This window comes from Belonocnema kinseyi, chromosome 4 (genome assembly GCF_010883055.1).
Source record: "Belonocnema kinseyi isolate 2016_QV_RU_SX_M_011 chromosome 4, B_treatae_v1, whole genome shotgun sequence".
NCBI classification, from domain to species: domain Eukaryota; kingdom Metazoa; phylum Arthropoda; class Insecta; order Hymenoptera; family Cynipidae; genus Belonocnema; species Belonocnema kinseyi.
In genome coordinates this window covers 90,734,091-90,751,001 of record NC_046660.1, presented here as the reverse complement: position 1 = coordinate 90,751,001, position 16,911 = coordinate 90,734,091, and the positions used below count along the sequence as shown (strand labels likewise).

The 16,911-nt window shown below is 30.6% G+C and overlaps 1 protein-coding gene across 1 annotated transcript; it reads right to left on the bottom strand.

The window, feature by feature from the left end:
* Positions 1 to 5,241: 5,241 nt before the first annotated feature.
* LOC117171170 (phosphate carrier protein, mitochondrial-like) lies at positions 5,242 to 15,623 on the bottom strand. The gene is made up of 6 exons (XM_033358232.1): positions 15,494 to 15,623; positions 15,246 to 15,387; positions 10,542 to 10,702; positions 10,231 to 10,467; positions 9,745 to 10,041; positions 5,242 to 5,799 (listed from the first exon to the last, which is right to left on the bottom strand). The coding sequence occupies exons 2-6, from the start codon at positions 15,361 to 15,363 to the stop codon at positions 5,572 to 5,574; spliced, it is 1,041 nt and encodes a 346-aa protein (XP_033214123.1). The 5' UTR covers positions 15,364 to 15,387; positions 15,494 to 15,623; the 3' UTR covers positions 5,242 to 5,571.
* Positions 15,624 to 16,911: the final 1,288 nt, after the last annotated feature.

The following is a 16,911-nucleotide window of genomic DNA, read 5'->3' as shown; positions in this document are numbered from 1 at the left end:
TCAGAAAAAAGTGGTCTGAAAAATTTTCAAAATGCGCTCACTATTTGAATTTTCATCAAAAATGACTGGTTTACGAATTCGTCCTTTCTTTTAGGACCTAAAAAAAGTGTGCCAAAGATGAATTTGATTCGTTCATTTTTTCGAGAGTTGTCGTGTTTACGGCCATTGTAAAAATTTGATTTTCGTATTCAGGGGGTCTCGAAACGTGGAGATCCGTCGAAAAACATTGGTGTCAAATTTCGGATAATTCTAATACTTTCTCAATCATAAATGATGACAATGTAAAAATGCGACTAACCAACATTCCGTTTTTCTCAAAAGTTCACTATATTTAGTTTCAAATTAATCAGAATTAAACTTCTTAAATTCAAAGTTTGTATTTTTTTTAAATGCAAGCATTAATTAACTTCGTTGAGTGTTGAGGAAAAAGACAGTTGAAAAAATGAATGTGACAAAGCTGATTTATATCTTCGTAATAAATAATTATTATTTCATTAAATAGTTCGTAAAAACTAAAAACTATTTTTCTAATATACTTATACAGAAAAAATTAATTTTTTACGACGAGATAAGCAAAATAAGGCAAAAATGAACCAAATCATACGGATTTCGTCCCTTCTTTTTTCCTCAGCACTCAATGAAGTGAAATTACTTAACAGTTTGACATCTTCAAGTTGAAAATGTTTAAATTCAATTACAGTCTTCACACTCTTTCTTATATGCCCTGTTTGCTTCCTTATAGAGGAAGCACTATAAATGGCAACATTAAAAAAAAATTTAATTCATTTAATCAAACGTTCCTCAATTTAAAAATATCTAATACAATGTTCTAAGCAATTGTCCGGAGTGTGTCTGTGTGTTTGTGGATGTCACTTTTTTGTGAACACGATTACTTGAAAACGGGCAAAGATAAATTGATGAAATTTGGAGAGCTAATTGTCACCACTAATACCTTGAAACTGACCGAAGGATTTCTAAAAATATTTATTGCATTTTTTTAGCACTTAATAATGTTTAAAAAATCAACGGATCTCCACGTTTCGAAACCCCCTGAATACGAAAATCAAGTTTTTACAATGGCCGTAAACACGATAACTCTCGAAAAAATGAACGAATCAAATCCATCTTTGGCACACTTTTTCTAGGTCCTAAAAGAAAGGACGAGTTCGTAAACCAGCCATTTTTGAATAAAAATTCAAAAAGTGAGCGCATTTTGAAAATTTTTAAGACCACTTTTTTCTGATTTTGAAAATTCTATTTACGGATATTTATAGTATTAAAAAGCACAAACAATTTTTCCTAATGACTTTTTTTGGTAAAAAGAAAATTCTCAGAGTTATAGCATTTTCAAAAAATTTGTAATTAACCGAACATCAAAATTTTAAGCCAAAAAACAACCTGTATAAAAAAAATAAAGAGAAGAAAAACATTGCTTTTTGAAAGCTCTACAAGATTATCAGAACAAATTTTTGGATTTTCTTGGAAAATCGAAAATTCAAATTTTGATTGCACAAAAAATAATGAAAAATCAAAAATTCTATTTTGTTGTCAAACTATGTAGGATACGAAAAAAGATGAATTAACCAAAATTGTCATCCCAAAAAAGATCTACAATTTCTTTAAGAATCACTTCTTGATAGGGCGCGTACTATTTGTTTTATTCGTGAACTGACTCATTGTAGCCCGCTCCGCTTTTGGTTTTTCACGCTTGACTGCTCGTCTGAGTGACAACCGCAGACTCCGGGGTACCCGCGCAGTTACTGCAAAGATATTTTGGTTACTGTTATACCTACCGACGGCGCGGCGTCAAGTCTCGGAACGGCTATAGAAGGGAGGGCTATTGAAGGGTTTCACTGTGTAAATATCCGAGCGCGAAGCTCGAGGTAACCCATTATCGAGTGCGAGATTCAAACGTCCCGCGCCCTAGGCGCGCTCAAGCTTGCGAATCGATTGACTTATAATATTGATACAATTTATTCAACTGTAAGGAAGCAATGTTATGCATAATATTTGAAAAAGCGGATTTCTGTAGTAAAACTTTTTTCACTAACATAATTAAAAATTGATTCAAGAATGGAAAATATTCCTTGATTCGAGGACAAATCGATTGACCTATTGAAGAGTAAGGAAGTTGTGCACATTTATAATATTTGAAACGGCTGTTTTAAATAGAAAAACTGTTTTCATGGAATAGGAAAGATTTGTTGATTATAAATTTCCAAATAAAATTATTCTGACAATTTTTTTGTAAAAAAATCATTAAGCTGAGGACGGGTAGGGTACGAGAGAACTTTTTCCTTCCCTTTTACACTTCAAGAAACTTTTTTGGTGAAAAATTATACTATTTGGTTAAAATTAATATTTATTGTTTAAAAACAATCTATTTGTTGAAAATTCTACTTTTTTGGCTCATAATTCAACTATATTTTTCTACATGTGTCTTTTTGGTATGAAACTTCAACCAATGAGTTAAAATTCATCTACTTTTGTTGAAAATCTAACTTTTCAGGTTAATAATTCAACTGTCTTTTAAAAAATTAGTAATTTTTTTCAAAATTCAACTATTTCTTTAAAATTCATTTTTCTTTTCTTTTTCATCAATCTTTTTGGGCTGATAATTCATCTTTCTTTTTTGAAAACGATATATATGTTGAAAATTCAACTTGGAATCAATTTAGAGGAAATTAGAGGTAAACGAGAATAATTCTATTCAATTCATAAAGATTCAAAGTGAATTAAAATAAATTCAAATGAATTAATAACAATTTAAAAGTATGAAGAAAACTTTATAGAATTTGATGAAATGCCTGATAATTTAAGGCGATGTTAACAACATTTATGATCAATTAAATAAAGAATTTAAAAAATTTTTAAATCGATTGATCTAAATAGAATTGAGTAAATTTAGAAGAATTCATGTAAATTAAAAAATTTGAAAGAATTTAAAAGAACTGAGGGTGAACTAAACAAATTTCAAATCTTTGAAAACCTACAAAGTTCTAACCAAAGAAGTGACTAAAGACTACAAAACAATCCAAGTTAAATTCAAAAGAATTCAAATGAATTGGAAAATTTGCAAAAAATCATAATTCCATTCATTTTTGTGAAATTGGAATGAATTTAGAGGTAAACGAGAAGAATTCGACGAAACTCATGAAAATTCAAGATGAATTTGTAAAAATCAAACGAATTGATGAAAATTTAAAAATATGAAGAAAACTATATAAGAATTTAAGATGAGGTTAAAACAAGTTAGAATCTATTGAATAAAAACTTTTAAACAATTTTAAAATCCAATCAATCAAATAGAACTTTCAAAATTTTAAAGAATTCAAGTTAATGAATACAATTTAAGAAAACTCCAAAGAATTTAAAAGATTTCAGAGTGAATTCCAAAAACAAAAACTCTTAAAATCTTCGAAACTCTACTAACTTCTAGCAAAAGAAGTGACTAATGAGTACAAAAAAATTCGTATTAAATTCAAAAATATTCAAATCAATTGGAAAATCTTCTAAAAGTAAAGAAATTCCATTAATTTCCGTAAACTTGAAATTAATTTAGAGCAGACTAGAGGCAACCGAGAAGAATTCGACGAAATTCATAAAAACTCAAGATGAATTTAAAAAGAAATCAAATGAATTGATAACAATTTAAAAATTTGAAGAAAACCTAATAGAAATTGATGAAATACCGAACAATTCAAGGTGAGGTTAACACAATTTAGGATCTATTGAATAAATACTTTTAAAAATTTTTAAACATCCATTGAATTAAATATAATTGAGTAAATTTAGAAGACTTCAAGTAAATTAAAAACATTCCAAAAGAATTTAAAAGAATTGAGGATGAATTAAAAAAAAAATTTCAAATTGAAAAATTCATCTTTTGGCAGAAAATTTAACTTTTTTGTTGAAAATGCAAATATTTGGTTAAAAAATTAATTATTTTGTAGAAAATTCGTATTTTCTAGTATAAAATTAATCTTTTGTTGAAAATTCGACTGTTTTGTAGAAAACGCATATTTTTTGTTAAAAATGGAACGGTTTTGTTGAAAATTGATCTGTTTTGGTTGAGAGTTCAACTATATTGTTGCAAATTCTTAAGTTTTGTTTTAATTAACCTTATTATGATTTAAGATGCAAAATACTTGCTTAATTAAAATATCTGCAATTACAGCAAAGAAGTTCAACAATATTTTTCAACAAAATGCGTTGTAATTAAAGACGGGACTGTTTGCAATTTTCAAGTATGAAATGAATGTGTAGCCTGAAATAAAAAAGTTTGCAAATGAAAATCAAGTTTGTTTCTTAAGAAAAATTTATAATTTTCTCAGCTGATATTTTAAAAGTATTAAAAATGAACTTCAATGTTTTTCAAAGTTTTATTTTTTAGTTCATAAATCATAGTCTTTTCCCTTTTTCTTGTTCTTTTCGGTTGAAAAATCTACTATTGAATTTTTGTTTAAGAATTCATCTTTTGTGGTTACACAAATTTTGTTACTTGGTTTTAAATTGAATTATTGAATTGAATTATTTTGTTAAAAATTCAACTGTTATATTGCACTTTATCTCATTGCGTTAAAAATTCAACTATTTGAAAATTTAAAGGAATTAAGGATGAATTCAAAAAAACTTCAAATCTCTTCAAATGAATTGGACAATTTTTTTAAATAAAAAAATGTGATAGTTTCCAATCATATTAAAGTGAATTTAAAGGAAATTTAAGAGTAGGGAGAAGAATTCGATCAAATTCATTAAAACAATCCAGTGAATATAACAAAATTCATTGAATTGAGTAAGTTTTAAATAAGTTCAGGAAAATGAAAAGAGAATTTAAAAGGATTTGATGAAATGCCTGAGAATTTAAGGTGAGTTTGAAAGGTTTCGAGATGAATTAAACGGAAACGTTTAAAAAATCTATTGAATTGAATAGAATTTTGAAGAATTCAGGGCGAATTACAAATTCAATGAAAAAATTCAAATCTTTTAAAATCCCATTCAATTACTTACATTAATTTAAAATTTCTTTATATTCGTTTAAAAAACCCTAAAATATTTCAAATCCTTTGAAATTTCCTAAAATTCTTGAACTCGCAAAGGATTGGAAAAAATAACGAACAATATTTCAATTCCTTTGACTGAAGATAGGGTACAATAGGGGATATAGTAACCAGTCTGTGAGGCCTGATATCTAGTAAATGGGAAATAAACTACCTAAATGTAGAATAAAAACAAAACCAGTCGGTTTAATCTCTGATCGTTTATTGACACGATCATCATATTTACATTGCGACAGGTTTCTGCAGATCGCAGACTCCTTAATATCGGTACTCGTGTTTAGAACAGTTCTAGATAGACAGTATAGAATCGTACGCGTAGAACTAACTGCCACAGGTGTATTTTCTTCAACACCTTCCTGATTCGTGGGCAGTAACAGCATTTACGGGAAAATCGAATCGTGTTCAAATGAAATTCAACGGCGTTTTTCAGGAAGGCATTTAAAAATTCGTCTAGTTTTTTCCTAACTTTACTCAGTTGGGAGCCGATAAAGCAATTAGTAATCAGCAGGATTTAAGCTAAACCATACTTCTTCTTCAAACCCTCGGGCATTTCTGGTGGTGGTGGACGTGGCATACGGAGCCAGACCTTCACTGCATCATAGATGAACCATTGAGCTGCAGTAAGCGTACCAATCATTATGATTCTGGGTCCAAGACCCTTCCAGACGCCACCGAATCCAAGCTTCCTCAAAACGTCGCCTGCTGTCGCACCCTTCTCCTGGTTCAACTTGGAAACGACCTGAAATGGGACATTTTCATTCAGGATTAGACGGGTCTAGATGGGACGATGGGGTGGCCCAAAAAATGAAATAATTGAGAAATTTCAACGGGAACGTTGACCAAATCGTTCTTTTAGACAAATACATTTACCCATGTTTTTTTATTTGCAAAAAAAACTTTTTTAGCCGTTGCTCTAGCCATTTTTATGTCTTATGGAGTTTAGCATGTAAAATGTTTCTAATTTTGTCTTCTTCGATTTTGGTCAGGAAATTATAAGTCAATTTATTTGAAATTTTATATACTTGATCTCTTATCAGTGAATATTGTATTTACCGAATTTTTATATCTCACAAATGTTTTGCAAAAGTTTTAGGCATATCAAAAATAGCATAAAACGGCCGTATTTGGAGGCTTAGTGTGAGCCTCGGATATACTTGTGTAACTTGATATTTTGAAGAAACATTTTATTTAATTGAGAAAAGAGTAAGAAAAGCTTATGAAAATTGACACATTTAAGTTGAACATCGGCTAAAGGGACTGTAGTGGACGATTGCAAAAAAAGTTGACACTCGGTCGGGCCTCTCATTGTGCACCGTATTTGCTGGATCCCAAAATACAATCACTGAGAATACGTAGAAAGGCAGAGTAATAATAAATCAATAAATCTATAACTGCTCTCCGGGTCGAACCTGTAGCTGGTGTTAGGACTTCTTTATTTTAAATCAGCAAACTTTGAAGCCCCAGAACAACGGCTAAAAATATTTTTTTTGCAAATGAAAAAACGTGGCTAAATTTATTTGCCTAAGAGAACGATTTGGCCAACGTGCCCGTTTAAATTTCTCAAATTTCATTTTTTGAGCCACCCTAGTGCCTACTCAAATTCTGGAAACAAATTTCAGGACTCGGAATATTTATTATAAAATTTGACGGGTTTATTGTAAATAATGTTTTTTCCCAGTCTCTACCGATTAAATTAATATGTTTAATTACAAAAGGCTTGGCAAATTATAAGATACTCTTAAACATATTAACACCACCGATTAATTAAATAATTCAAACAAATTCTTATTTTATCATCTTATACTTGAAATTTAGTGCAAATTCAATTAAGTTATGCATTTTCACCTTGAAAATAAAAATTTACAACTAAAAATAATTTTTTTAACTTAATAGTTGAATTTTTACCTAAAAAATATCAATTTTCCATTAAACTGATGAATTTTTAACTAAAATGGTGAACCTTCAACTACCAAAAAGATGATTTTTTTATTAAGAAACGACATGAATTCTTTACCAAATATTTGAATTTTCAACCGTAAAAGATCAATTTGTAACCAGAAATTATATTTTCAGTTTAAGAAATAATTTTCCACTCAAAAACCAGTACAAAATTTGCAAACAACATTATGAATTTTTAACCAAACCGATTGAGTTTTCAACTGGAATAGATTAATTTTAAATCAAAAGAATGAAAACAAAACTGGAAAAGATCAATCTATTAACCATACTAATGAATTTTCAAATTAAATGATTAATCTTTGACTGGAATAGTTGAATTTTAAAAAACAAGTTAAGGTTTCAACTAAAATGATTTTTAATTAACAAGAATGGTTGAAAGTAGAAGTACTACCTTAAAAGTTCACTTCTTTGGTTGAAGAAATATAACTTTATTTGCAAATTTGTTTTCTTTGTGATTAGAAATTAAGTTTTTCAACGTAAAATTTAAATACTTTGTTGAAAATTCTTGTTGAGAATTCATATTTTCGGGTCCAAAATTCAACTGTTTAGTAGAAAAATCGTCTGGCCTAAACATTATCAACAATTTGGTAGAAAATTCAACTAGTTAGTCAAAAAACTAGACTGTTTTATATAATTGTTCTTTTTTATTGAAAATTAATTGTCTCTGATAAAACTTTCACTGCTCCATTTTCTGTTGAAAATTGATATTTTTTTAGTTTAAAAATTCAAAAATGTAGTTAAAACTTTTTAGAAACAAAGAAAATATAAATTAAAAATTAGTCAAATAAAATTAAGACTAATAGAACATCCATTGTTAAATCCAGGATTTGTTGAAAATGCATATTTTTTGGTTACAAATGCAAATATTTGGTTAAAAAAGTAATTATTTTTTATAAAATTCGTCTATTCTAGTAAAAAATTAGTCTTTTGTTGAAAATTCGAATGTTTTGTAGAAAACTCATATTTTTTGTTAAAAATGGAACGGTTCGGTTGAAAATTAATCTGTTTTGCTGGAGGGTTCAACTACTTTATTGCAAATTCTTAATTTTTGTTTTAATTAACCTTATTTTGATTTAAGATGCAAAATACTTGCATAGTTAAAATATCTACTATTACAGCAAAGAAGTTCAAAAATATTTTTTAACAAAAAGTTAAGAAATAGTGATTAAATGCGTTGTAATTAAAAGCGGGACTGTTTAAAATTTTCAAGTATGAAATGCATGTGTAGCCTGAAATAAAAGTGTGCAAATGAAAATTCAGTTTGTTTCTTAAGAAAAATTTCTAATTTTCTCAACAAATATTTTAAAAGTATTAAAAATTAACTTCAATGTTTTTCAAAACTTTATTTTTTATTTTAGAACTCATAGTCTTTTCTCTTTTTCTCGTTATTTTCTGTTGAAAAATCTACTATTGAACTTTTGTTTAGGAATTAATCTTTTGTGGTTACACAAATTTTGTTATTTGGTTTAAAATTGAATTATTTTGTTAAAAATTCAACAGTTATATTGCACTTTATCTCATTGGCTTCAAACTTCAACTATTTGAATGATTTTTTTCTTCCTTGGTTAAAACATTTTTTTAATGTATAATTCAAATATTTGTTGGGAAGTTGATCTGTTTGGTTTGACAATTCATCTCTTTCTGTAGCACTTTCTTGCAAATGCAACTGTCTGATTAAAAATTAATCTATTTCGTTTAAAAATTAATATTTTTCTGGAAAATTCAACTGTTTTATAGAATATTATTTGATGCTAAAATGAAGTATTTGGTTAAAAATTTATGTATTTTGCTGAAAATTCGGCTTTTAGGTGAAAAATTAATTTTTTGGCTTTTAATGCAATGGTTTGTTTATAAATTAATCAATTTTAGTTCAACATTAAAGTTTTTTTCGTCGAAAATTCGTTTTTTGTTTTGGCTAAATTCAACAATATTTTATTTTGAATTAAAATCAGTTTTCGTTGATATATCAACTATTGCGATTTTTGCTGAAAGTTAATTTTTTTCTTTTTTTAACTTGAACTATTGGGTTGAAGACTAAATTTTTTGTTTGAGATTAAAAGGCTTTGTCGGAAATTCGTCTTTTTCATTCAAAATCCACTCACATGAAAAATTAACTACTTCATTTTTTAATGAAAATTGATATTTGTATTTAAAAATGTATCTGTTTAGTTAACATTTTTTTAGAAATATCGAAATATAAACTAAAAATTAATCAATCCGATAAGAATTAGACTATTTAGTTGAAAATTCGTCTTTTTGGTAGAAAATTTATCTTCTAGGTTCAAAATTCAACTATTTGGTAAAAAATGTAACGCATTTTGTTACAAAATTCATCTTTTTGGCAGAAACCTAATGTTTTTGGTTGAAAATTCAACTATTTGGTAAAAAACGTATGTATTTTGTTGAGAATTCATCGTTTTCGGTTAAAAATTGAACTGTATGGTTAGAAATGAATCTCAAACTATTTTGTGGCAAATTCGTCTTTTTTTTGTTCAATTCATTTTTTTGTTGCGAATTCATCTTATTTCGTTCAAAATATATTTTAGCCGATTAGCAAAGAATTTTTAAAATTAGCGGACAATTATGATAAATCAGTGTCCGAGACCTATAGAAATAAAAATTAAAAGAGATCGGCAAATTTATAGGAACAACCCTGAGACCTAAATGCGGCACTGTTTACATTAAATCATTAAAATGCATTTCCTAAATTGTTTTAAAGTCTTACAGAGTCAGCAGGATGCGAGACGACAGCACAGAAGACACCAGCGATGTATCCAGCAGCGAAGGTGACAATGAGTTGTTCGCCTTTGGTGCACTCTAGTCGTGGTTTGGGTACGACGTGTTTGTAAAGGAGTTCAACCGTGCGCTCGAAGCAGGCGAACTTCATCATCGTGTAAGGGATTTGTCGGAGCCACAAGGGGACCAGACCTTTGTAGAAACCACCCAAACCCTCGTCGGCGTGCATCTTCGGGAAGGCCTCGCGCAGGGTGTTGGCATAACCAGGCATGGTTTGTATTCTGACCTGGAAGAACAAGGTGAACGCGTTCGATCAACAACACGCTGCTTTCAAGTGTAAATGAAGGTATTTGATGCAACTTACAAAGGAAGTGGTACAAAGGACGAGGAATTAGGAAGGTGGACGGAGTCTTCGATCGGAACCATTTTTTGGAAGAGCCAAAATAATTCGGGATAGGATTTTCGGGTTTTGTACCTTAGCGGCTTCGAAAGGAGCCAGACCAATATCTGCGAAGAATTCTGCAGAGGCAGACGAAACGAGGTAGAGGCTAGTCCTGTATTCGTACGACAACTCTTCTCCAGCAAGATCTGCGTAGTATACTTTGAAGACTTCATAGAGACCGAATTTGAACATTCCTTGGATAGAATAACCAAAGAAGGTTGGGGCCCAACCCCTCGCCAATCCCTTGGCTCCATCTTCCGCGAATGTGGTCTGTTAAGCATTTATAAAATTAACCCAATGTTCCTTGAAGAATGATTTAATTTATGGTTAATAGTGAAACTCACCCTGAATCCTGTGAAGACAGACTTGTACTTTTCAGGATTCACCTGAATACGGCATTTGACTAAATCCAGGGGTGTCACCATGGTGTGGGTGAGACCGCAAGACAGAATACCACCAAGACCACATAGTGCAAAGTAGTGGTTTGATCCGAACACACAACTGTCTGTTGAATAGAAATAAATTAATTTTTGGTAGATTAGTCATAACCTTTTTCTAATATAATAGATATGCAACGAACGACCTATGGCCATCTTTACAAAATGTGAGACATACATGGCTAGTCGTTTATAGAGTGGCCGTTTAAATCGAGGAGCAATTCCTGGTTTTGTCCCGGTCCGCAAAAATTGTTCACGGTCATTGAAATTAATAAATTCGGAATCTTAAAACAGAATTATTTTATTTAAAGCAATAAAACTTGAACCTCAAATTAAATCACTCTAAGTGAAAGTCTTAATTTTTTTTATCAACTGCTAGTAAACTGAAAAATTGTAAATTTTTATCAATTAAACAATTTAAAATTTTCTGGTTACAAAGATATAAATCCACGCTATAATTTTTTAATGTTTCGAATTAAAACTAAATCTCCCTTTTAACTCATAATACCAAACATTGAACAAATTTCCCTCTTCCAATTCAGAAAAAAAATATAACTAAAATTTGCTCCCTTACAACTAAATTTAAGATGTAAATTAAAAAATATATATTCTATCGATTCTTAAAATATTTAAAAACCAAATGTCCTTCTTTCCAACTTAATAAAAATGTAAAAAATTAAAAAAATTCCCTTTTCCAATTTAGATTTTTTTAAATTTATCCCTTCAACCCAATAAAAATGTTTAAAAAATGGCCTATTCTAAATTATGAAAAAATTAACCCAGATGTTATTTCTACAAACTTAATAAAAGCTATAAAAACAAAAAAGGGCCTATGTCAGTTCAGAAAAAAAGGTTGTGTATACAAAGCCGGTACAGGGGGAAAAAATGTCGATAACGGTAAAAAAAATTACCGGTACCGACAATTTTTTTTTACCGGTTTTTTTAACAAGCATATTTTAAGGATATAGCCTAGAGTGCGCAAAGAAGATATTAAAAATTATTTTTCCCCAAATGTGTTTACTGCTACTGTTCGATCCTCAATATCGGCTATCTTGCTAGTTTGTTTTCCAGACTCAAGCCTTGGAAAAATTTTATTTCTTTGACCAGTAACAGAGGTGCCTTCTATTCCGACAACAAGTTGCTGGATAAGAGTAAGTATTTTTATCAAAATTATTTATATCACAAGACACAGGGGTGCCTTCCAGTCCCCCTCCCCATGAGATGTTGAAGAAAAGTTATAAAAATTTGAATTCCATGAATTCCTTTGGATTCCGTGAATACCACGAATTCTGTGAATTCCTTAAAGGTGGAGTCTACATGCAAGCTTAAATTATTTCTTTGACCAGTCATTAGGATGCCTTTCCGCCCTTACGTGGCGTTGGAAAAGAGGTCGGAGTGCGACCTTAAATTATTTCTGTGACCAGTCACAGGGGTGCCTTCCCGCCCCTAAGTGACGTTGGAAAAGGGGTAGGGGTGCGACCTTACATTATTTCTGCGACCAGTCACAGGGGTGCTGCCCGCCCCCACATGGCGTTGCAAAAGGGGTAGGGGTGCGACCTTAAATTATTTCTTTAATCAGTCACTAGGGGGCCTTCCCGTACCACGTGGCGTTGGAAAAGGGGTAGAGGTGCGGCCTTACATTATTTCTGTGACCAGTCACAGGGGTGCCTACCCGCCCCCACGCGGTATTGGAAAAGGGGTAGGGGTGCGGCCTTACATTATTTCTGCCACTAGACTCAGGGTTGCATTTTCGCCCCCACAAGACGTCAATAGTAATTCTTGATTCAAAAATCGACGATAAAGTGTGATTTATACATAGAACGTTTCGTTAAACGCGTCGAAAGCCAAAAACTTTCAAAATAACTCCGCCATTCCATAGCCTCACTCTAAAATGTGTAAAAGTACCTTTCGTATGATTGACATATGCATTTTGCCGGTGCAGATAGTGTAAATAAACTTCGTTAATAAAAACGTAATTTTTTAAAGTTTTAACACTGAAAATTATATTTTCATGTGCTTTAAAGTCCAGGGTTGCAATCAGCCCATCAACATACATTAGTATACGATTTAACAAAAAAAAAATGTAAAAAAAAAGGAAAAAAAGCCGGCAACATGCAATATTGCCGGCGTCGGAAACTAACAATGTAGCCGGCGCCGGAAACTAACAATGTAGCCGGCGCCGGCAGGCTAGCCACTACGTTCCTTAAACTGCATGAATTTCTTGAATGCCATGAATTCATTGAATTGCATGAATTCCTTGAATTTTAGGAATTCCTTGAATTCCATTAATTCCACGAATTCCATGAATATGCGCGATCTGCCGCTACCTTGCTAGAAATATGCTTTCTGAAAAAACAATTTTTTTATTACCGGTACCGACAGTGTATTCATTTCGAAAAAAAAATTGAAAACCAAACTTTCCTCCCTTTCAACTCTATATAAATGTTTAAAAAATTCTTTCAATTCATAAAATATTGAAAAATAAAATTTCCTACTTTCCAACTGGATAAAAATTGGCAAAACATAAAATGTCCCTTTCACAATTCAAGAAAATTTAAAAACTAAAATTTGCTCCTTTCAAAATCAATAAACCGTTAAAAATACCAAAGTTGCTCAATGCTCAATAAAAATGTAAAAATGTTCCTCTTCCAATTCGAAAAATAAATTAAATACCAAAATTTCTTCCCTGTCTTTTAAAATGATAATTATGAAATTCAGACGGATTTTGTATACATAAATCCTTTTAAGTTGATTTATTTTAATACAAACCGTTTAAAATTAATAACTGTTCATTTTATATTTACATATCGTAATTCAAGACTTTAATTTACAAATTGCAAATTTTTATAAAGGAGCATTTAGAAATATAACGCTCAAAGTTTAAATCTAATACGCTGAAATTTTAGTGATCAATTTGTTCATATTTGAAAAATTTTAGTTTGAATATATGATTTATAATTGCTCATTTTAATCGAACAGTCAAATATTGCTAAATATTACGAAATTGTTATATTTTTTTTAATTAAATAATTTCAATAAAATAAAAGCGGTTTATTATGAATGTACTATTTTTTATTTATTTAACAATTGAAAATAGTTTATAACGTTTCACTCAGATGTTGAAATTATTTTCACTTCTAACGCTTTCTTATTAAAATAGTTCATTTTTCCACGACAAAATATTTAAATGGTTAAATTTTGAACAGATTCAGAATCGTCTCATAAAATCAATTGTTGCTCCATTTTGAACACTCGAAGTGCAGTTATAAGTTTTGAAAATCATTAATTAATTTGTAGTTGATTAGCATAAAACACATTCTAAATTGCAGCATTACATCGTGTAATGTGAAATGTGCAGTATTTTAATGTTTGGATAGCTTTCTCTTCTGAAAATCTGTAAAATTCCCGGTTAAAAAATAAATTAAGTCATTCCCCAGTCTCCAAAGATTCCTTGTCAAGTGGCCTCCCTACATTTAAAAATATGTTTAGATTACGCTCAATAAAACTTATAATTCGAATTATAACAAAAACAAAACATTTTCATTATTTGATTCTTTATAAATAATTCACATTTTTGTAATGATTCAAAACTGCATTTACCATTTAATTTCTCAATTGCAAATACTATAATACAAACTAGGTAAAAAACGAAATGACTAACTTTTGATTAAGGAACTAACAAATCCGATCAAAATTTCGTGCAGAAAAGTAAACAGTGATTTTTGCCCCTCAGAAATGAAATAATACTAGTCATCGAATCGCATTGTTGACAATGATTAGCAGATCGACAGGAGTGACCGTGTACTTTATTTAATTTGGCGTAAGTTCAAAATTCGACAAGGAACGCGACCTTGTCCTAGTTAAGTAACGGCGTCATGCATTAGATTCCAACTCTAGTTCTTTCACCTTCATTATAAAGGGACTAATGAGTTATTTTTACCCAAAATTGTTCCGAGATCACGGGGCTAGCTACGAAGTTCAAGGTTTCGAATCACGACCTTCGAAGCTTAAAGCGTACTCTATTTGAAGTATTTAAATCTTTGACAAGTTGGGTAAAAAAATGACGAAATATACCACATTTCAGAACCAAAAGAAGACAGTGCTCATATTTTAAAAAGAGGAAATCGGAGATTTGACTTGGCCCGTCGCATTCTATCAAGATGGCTGCCAATTATGCAATTCTTTTTACATAGTTGTTCTTCTGACCTTAATATCTTTGAAATAATAGAATAAATTTTGGATTTTACTTTGCCGATACCCAAACTAGATTTACTTTTGCCAAACTGAAAGATCTGGAGGACAAATACAGTCATAAATCTAAATAAATTGAATTCTCCACAATCATATTTTTTGGAAGGCAGAGCGTGCGCTTTGACATTTCCGGTGTAGAATTTTCCGCATATTTCTGATTACATAACTGCATATATAGAATTTCTTAATCGAATGAAACCTTACACGTTCATACCTCTAATAAATTCGGATTTAATCACGACTCCTGAATAAATTAATATTTTTTTAAAATAGGGAAAAGCTTGAAAATTGAAATCCAAGATGCATAACCAAATTTGCCGCTAGGTGTGTCACTTTTTATGGAAATTTATTCGTACTTACCACCTGATTCTGTGGAAGCCGCAGCGATAACTCGATTTTTGACAAGTCCCTGGTTAGCTGCAGCCTGGGACGAGCTGAAGGGTGTCATTTTTGACGATTCAAATAATTTATCGAACATGTTGTCTTCCCAACTAGTCTGCCGCTGTCAAAGCAAAATAACCGAAATTAATTTTATAATTAAAAACTTGAATGTCTAACTTTAATTAATTTTGAATATCCTGGGTGCTCCGAGAAACAGTGGTACACACCTTCGTGGAGAAAGAGAAGAGAAAAACCACAAACTACCACGAACTGTTCAAGACGATCACCCAAGTGACCGTGGATAAAAAACCAAGGTCTGTACATTATATAGGGCGTGTTGTGAATGCTCCGCCATCTTTTATTTCAAGTGGCGGTAGTTTGATTTGAAAGAGGTTCCGGGTTTGATGTGCCAAAAAAACGAATTGATAAATATATTCTATATTTTCACGATTTTAATATGTTAATATTGTATATAATTCGACATTTTTTAATATTTGCGATATAAGTGTTTTGTCGCAATAACAATTAAAGATTTTATTTTGCATTTTTTACCATTCAAAATTATATCCTGAAATTTCTGTGGTACCTTTTTAACAGGGTTCAACAGATTCGACACGTAATACACCTTAGGTAAATCACGTAAGGTAATTCCGTAATTTACATAGATAATTGATGTTGGAATCTCAAAATGCAAAGGTTTAGAGGGATTTAATACGTGTATTACAGTATCTTACATAACGTAATTACATATAATACACCTGATGATTGTTATGGGGGGGGGGGGGGCAGCGCAAATACGTATTTTACCCCGTGTAAAAAATTTATGCTTAACTGACCAGCCCTGCAACGCAGCAGTGCTCCCAAAAAGGTATTTAACAATGTTACGTTAGCTAAAAGATGGCTGTAAGTCGAGGGGCAATCAACAATACCAATTGTATAGGTAGAACCTTACATTTTAATATAATTTAGATCTTAAGAATTATTTTCCATCAGAAGTGTATTTGGACACAATTTTTTATATTTTTTAAAAGCTATTTAATTAAATGATAAAACAATTTTTGAAAAACAAATTATTTAATTATTTAATTAAATAGGCTTAGAGAAACAAAAAATAATATCCAAATATACTTATGATGAAAACTCATTTTTTTCCGAATAATAAAAAAAATCAAGTTTTGTCTCACGCAATTGATATATTTGGCCCTCGGCGAGCAGACATCTTGGATTTCACTTCCAACCTTTTCGCACTTGCATGCGTCGGCAACCGGATACAATTTTAATTTAAGGGCATGTGATACTTAGAAAATTGTCGCTTTTACCAGTTTTAGGTTCCCCCGGCTTTTTTTCTAGAATAATAAATATTTTGTCTTAAAAATTTGGGAAATGATAACGAACATGCTAAAGGACGCCCCTACACACTTTTTTTGTGTTTTTTCATCAAAAAATTTTTGATATTGCTAACAACGTGCGTGTATATTTCGAGGTTATGTTTGTTACAATTCACCCAAGCGTTACTTCCAAACTACACAATATTTTTGGCCGAAAACTTTGGACTTACAAATAGACATAGTAACTAATCTCCCGGAACTAACCTTGTTTGCAGGCAATCAAAAAAGTTTATTTCATAAATAATTTCCAGATTATC

Excerpts from the sequence above, each read along its gene's own strand:
- LOC117171170 (XM_033358232.1), bottom strand. The coding sequence starts at position 15,363 with ATGTTCGATAAATTATTTGAATCGTCAAAAATGACACCCTTCAGCTCG. Across the intron at positions 10,468-10,541 it reads CTGTCTTCACAGGATTCAGG|ACCACATTCGCGGAAGATGG; the intron begins GTGAGTTTCACT and ends AATGCTTAACAG. Across the intron at positions 10,042-10,230 it reads CTCCTTTCGAAGCCGCTAAG|GTCAGAATACAAACCATGCC; the intron begins GTACAAAACCCG and ends TTGTTCTTCCAG.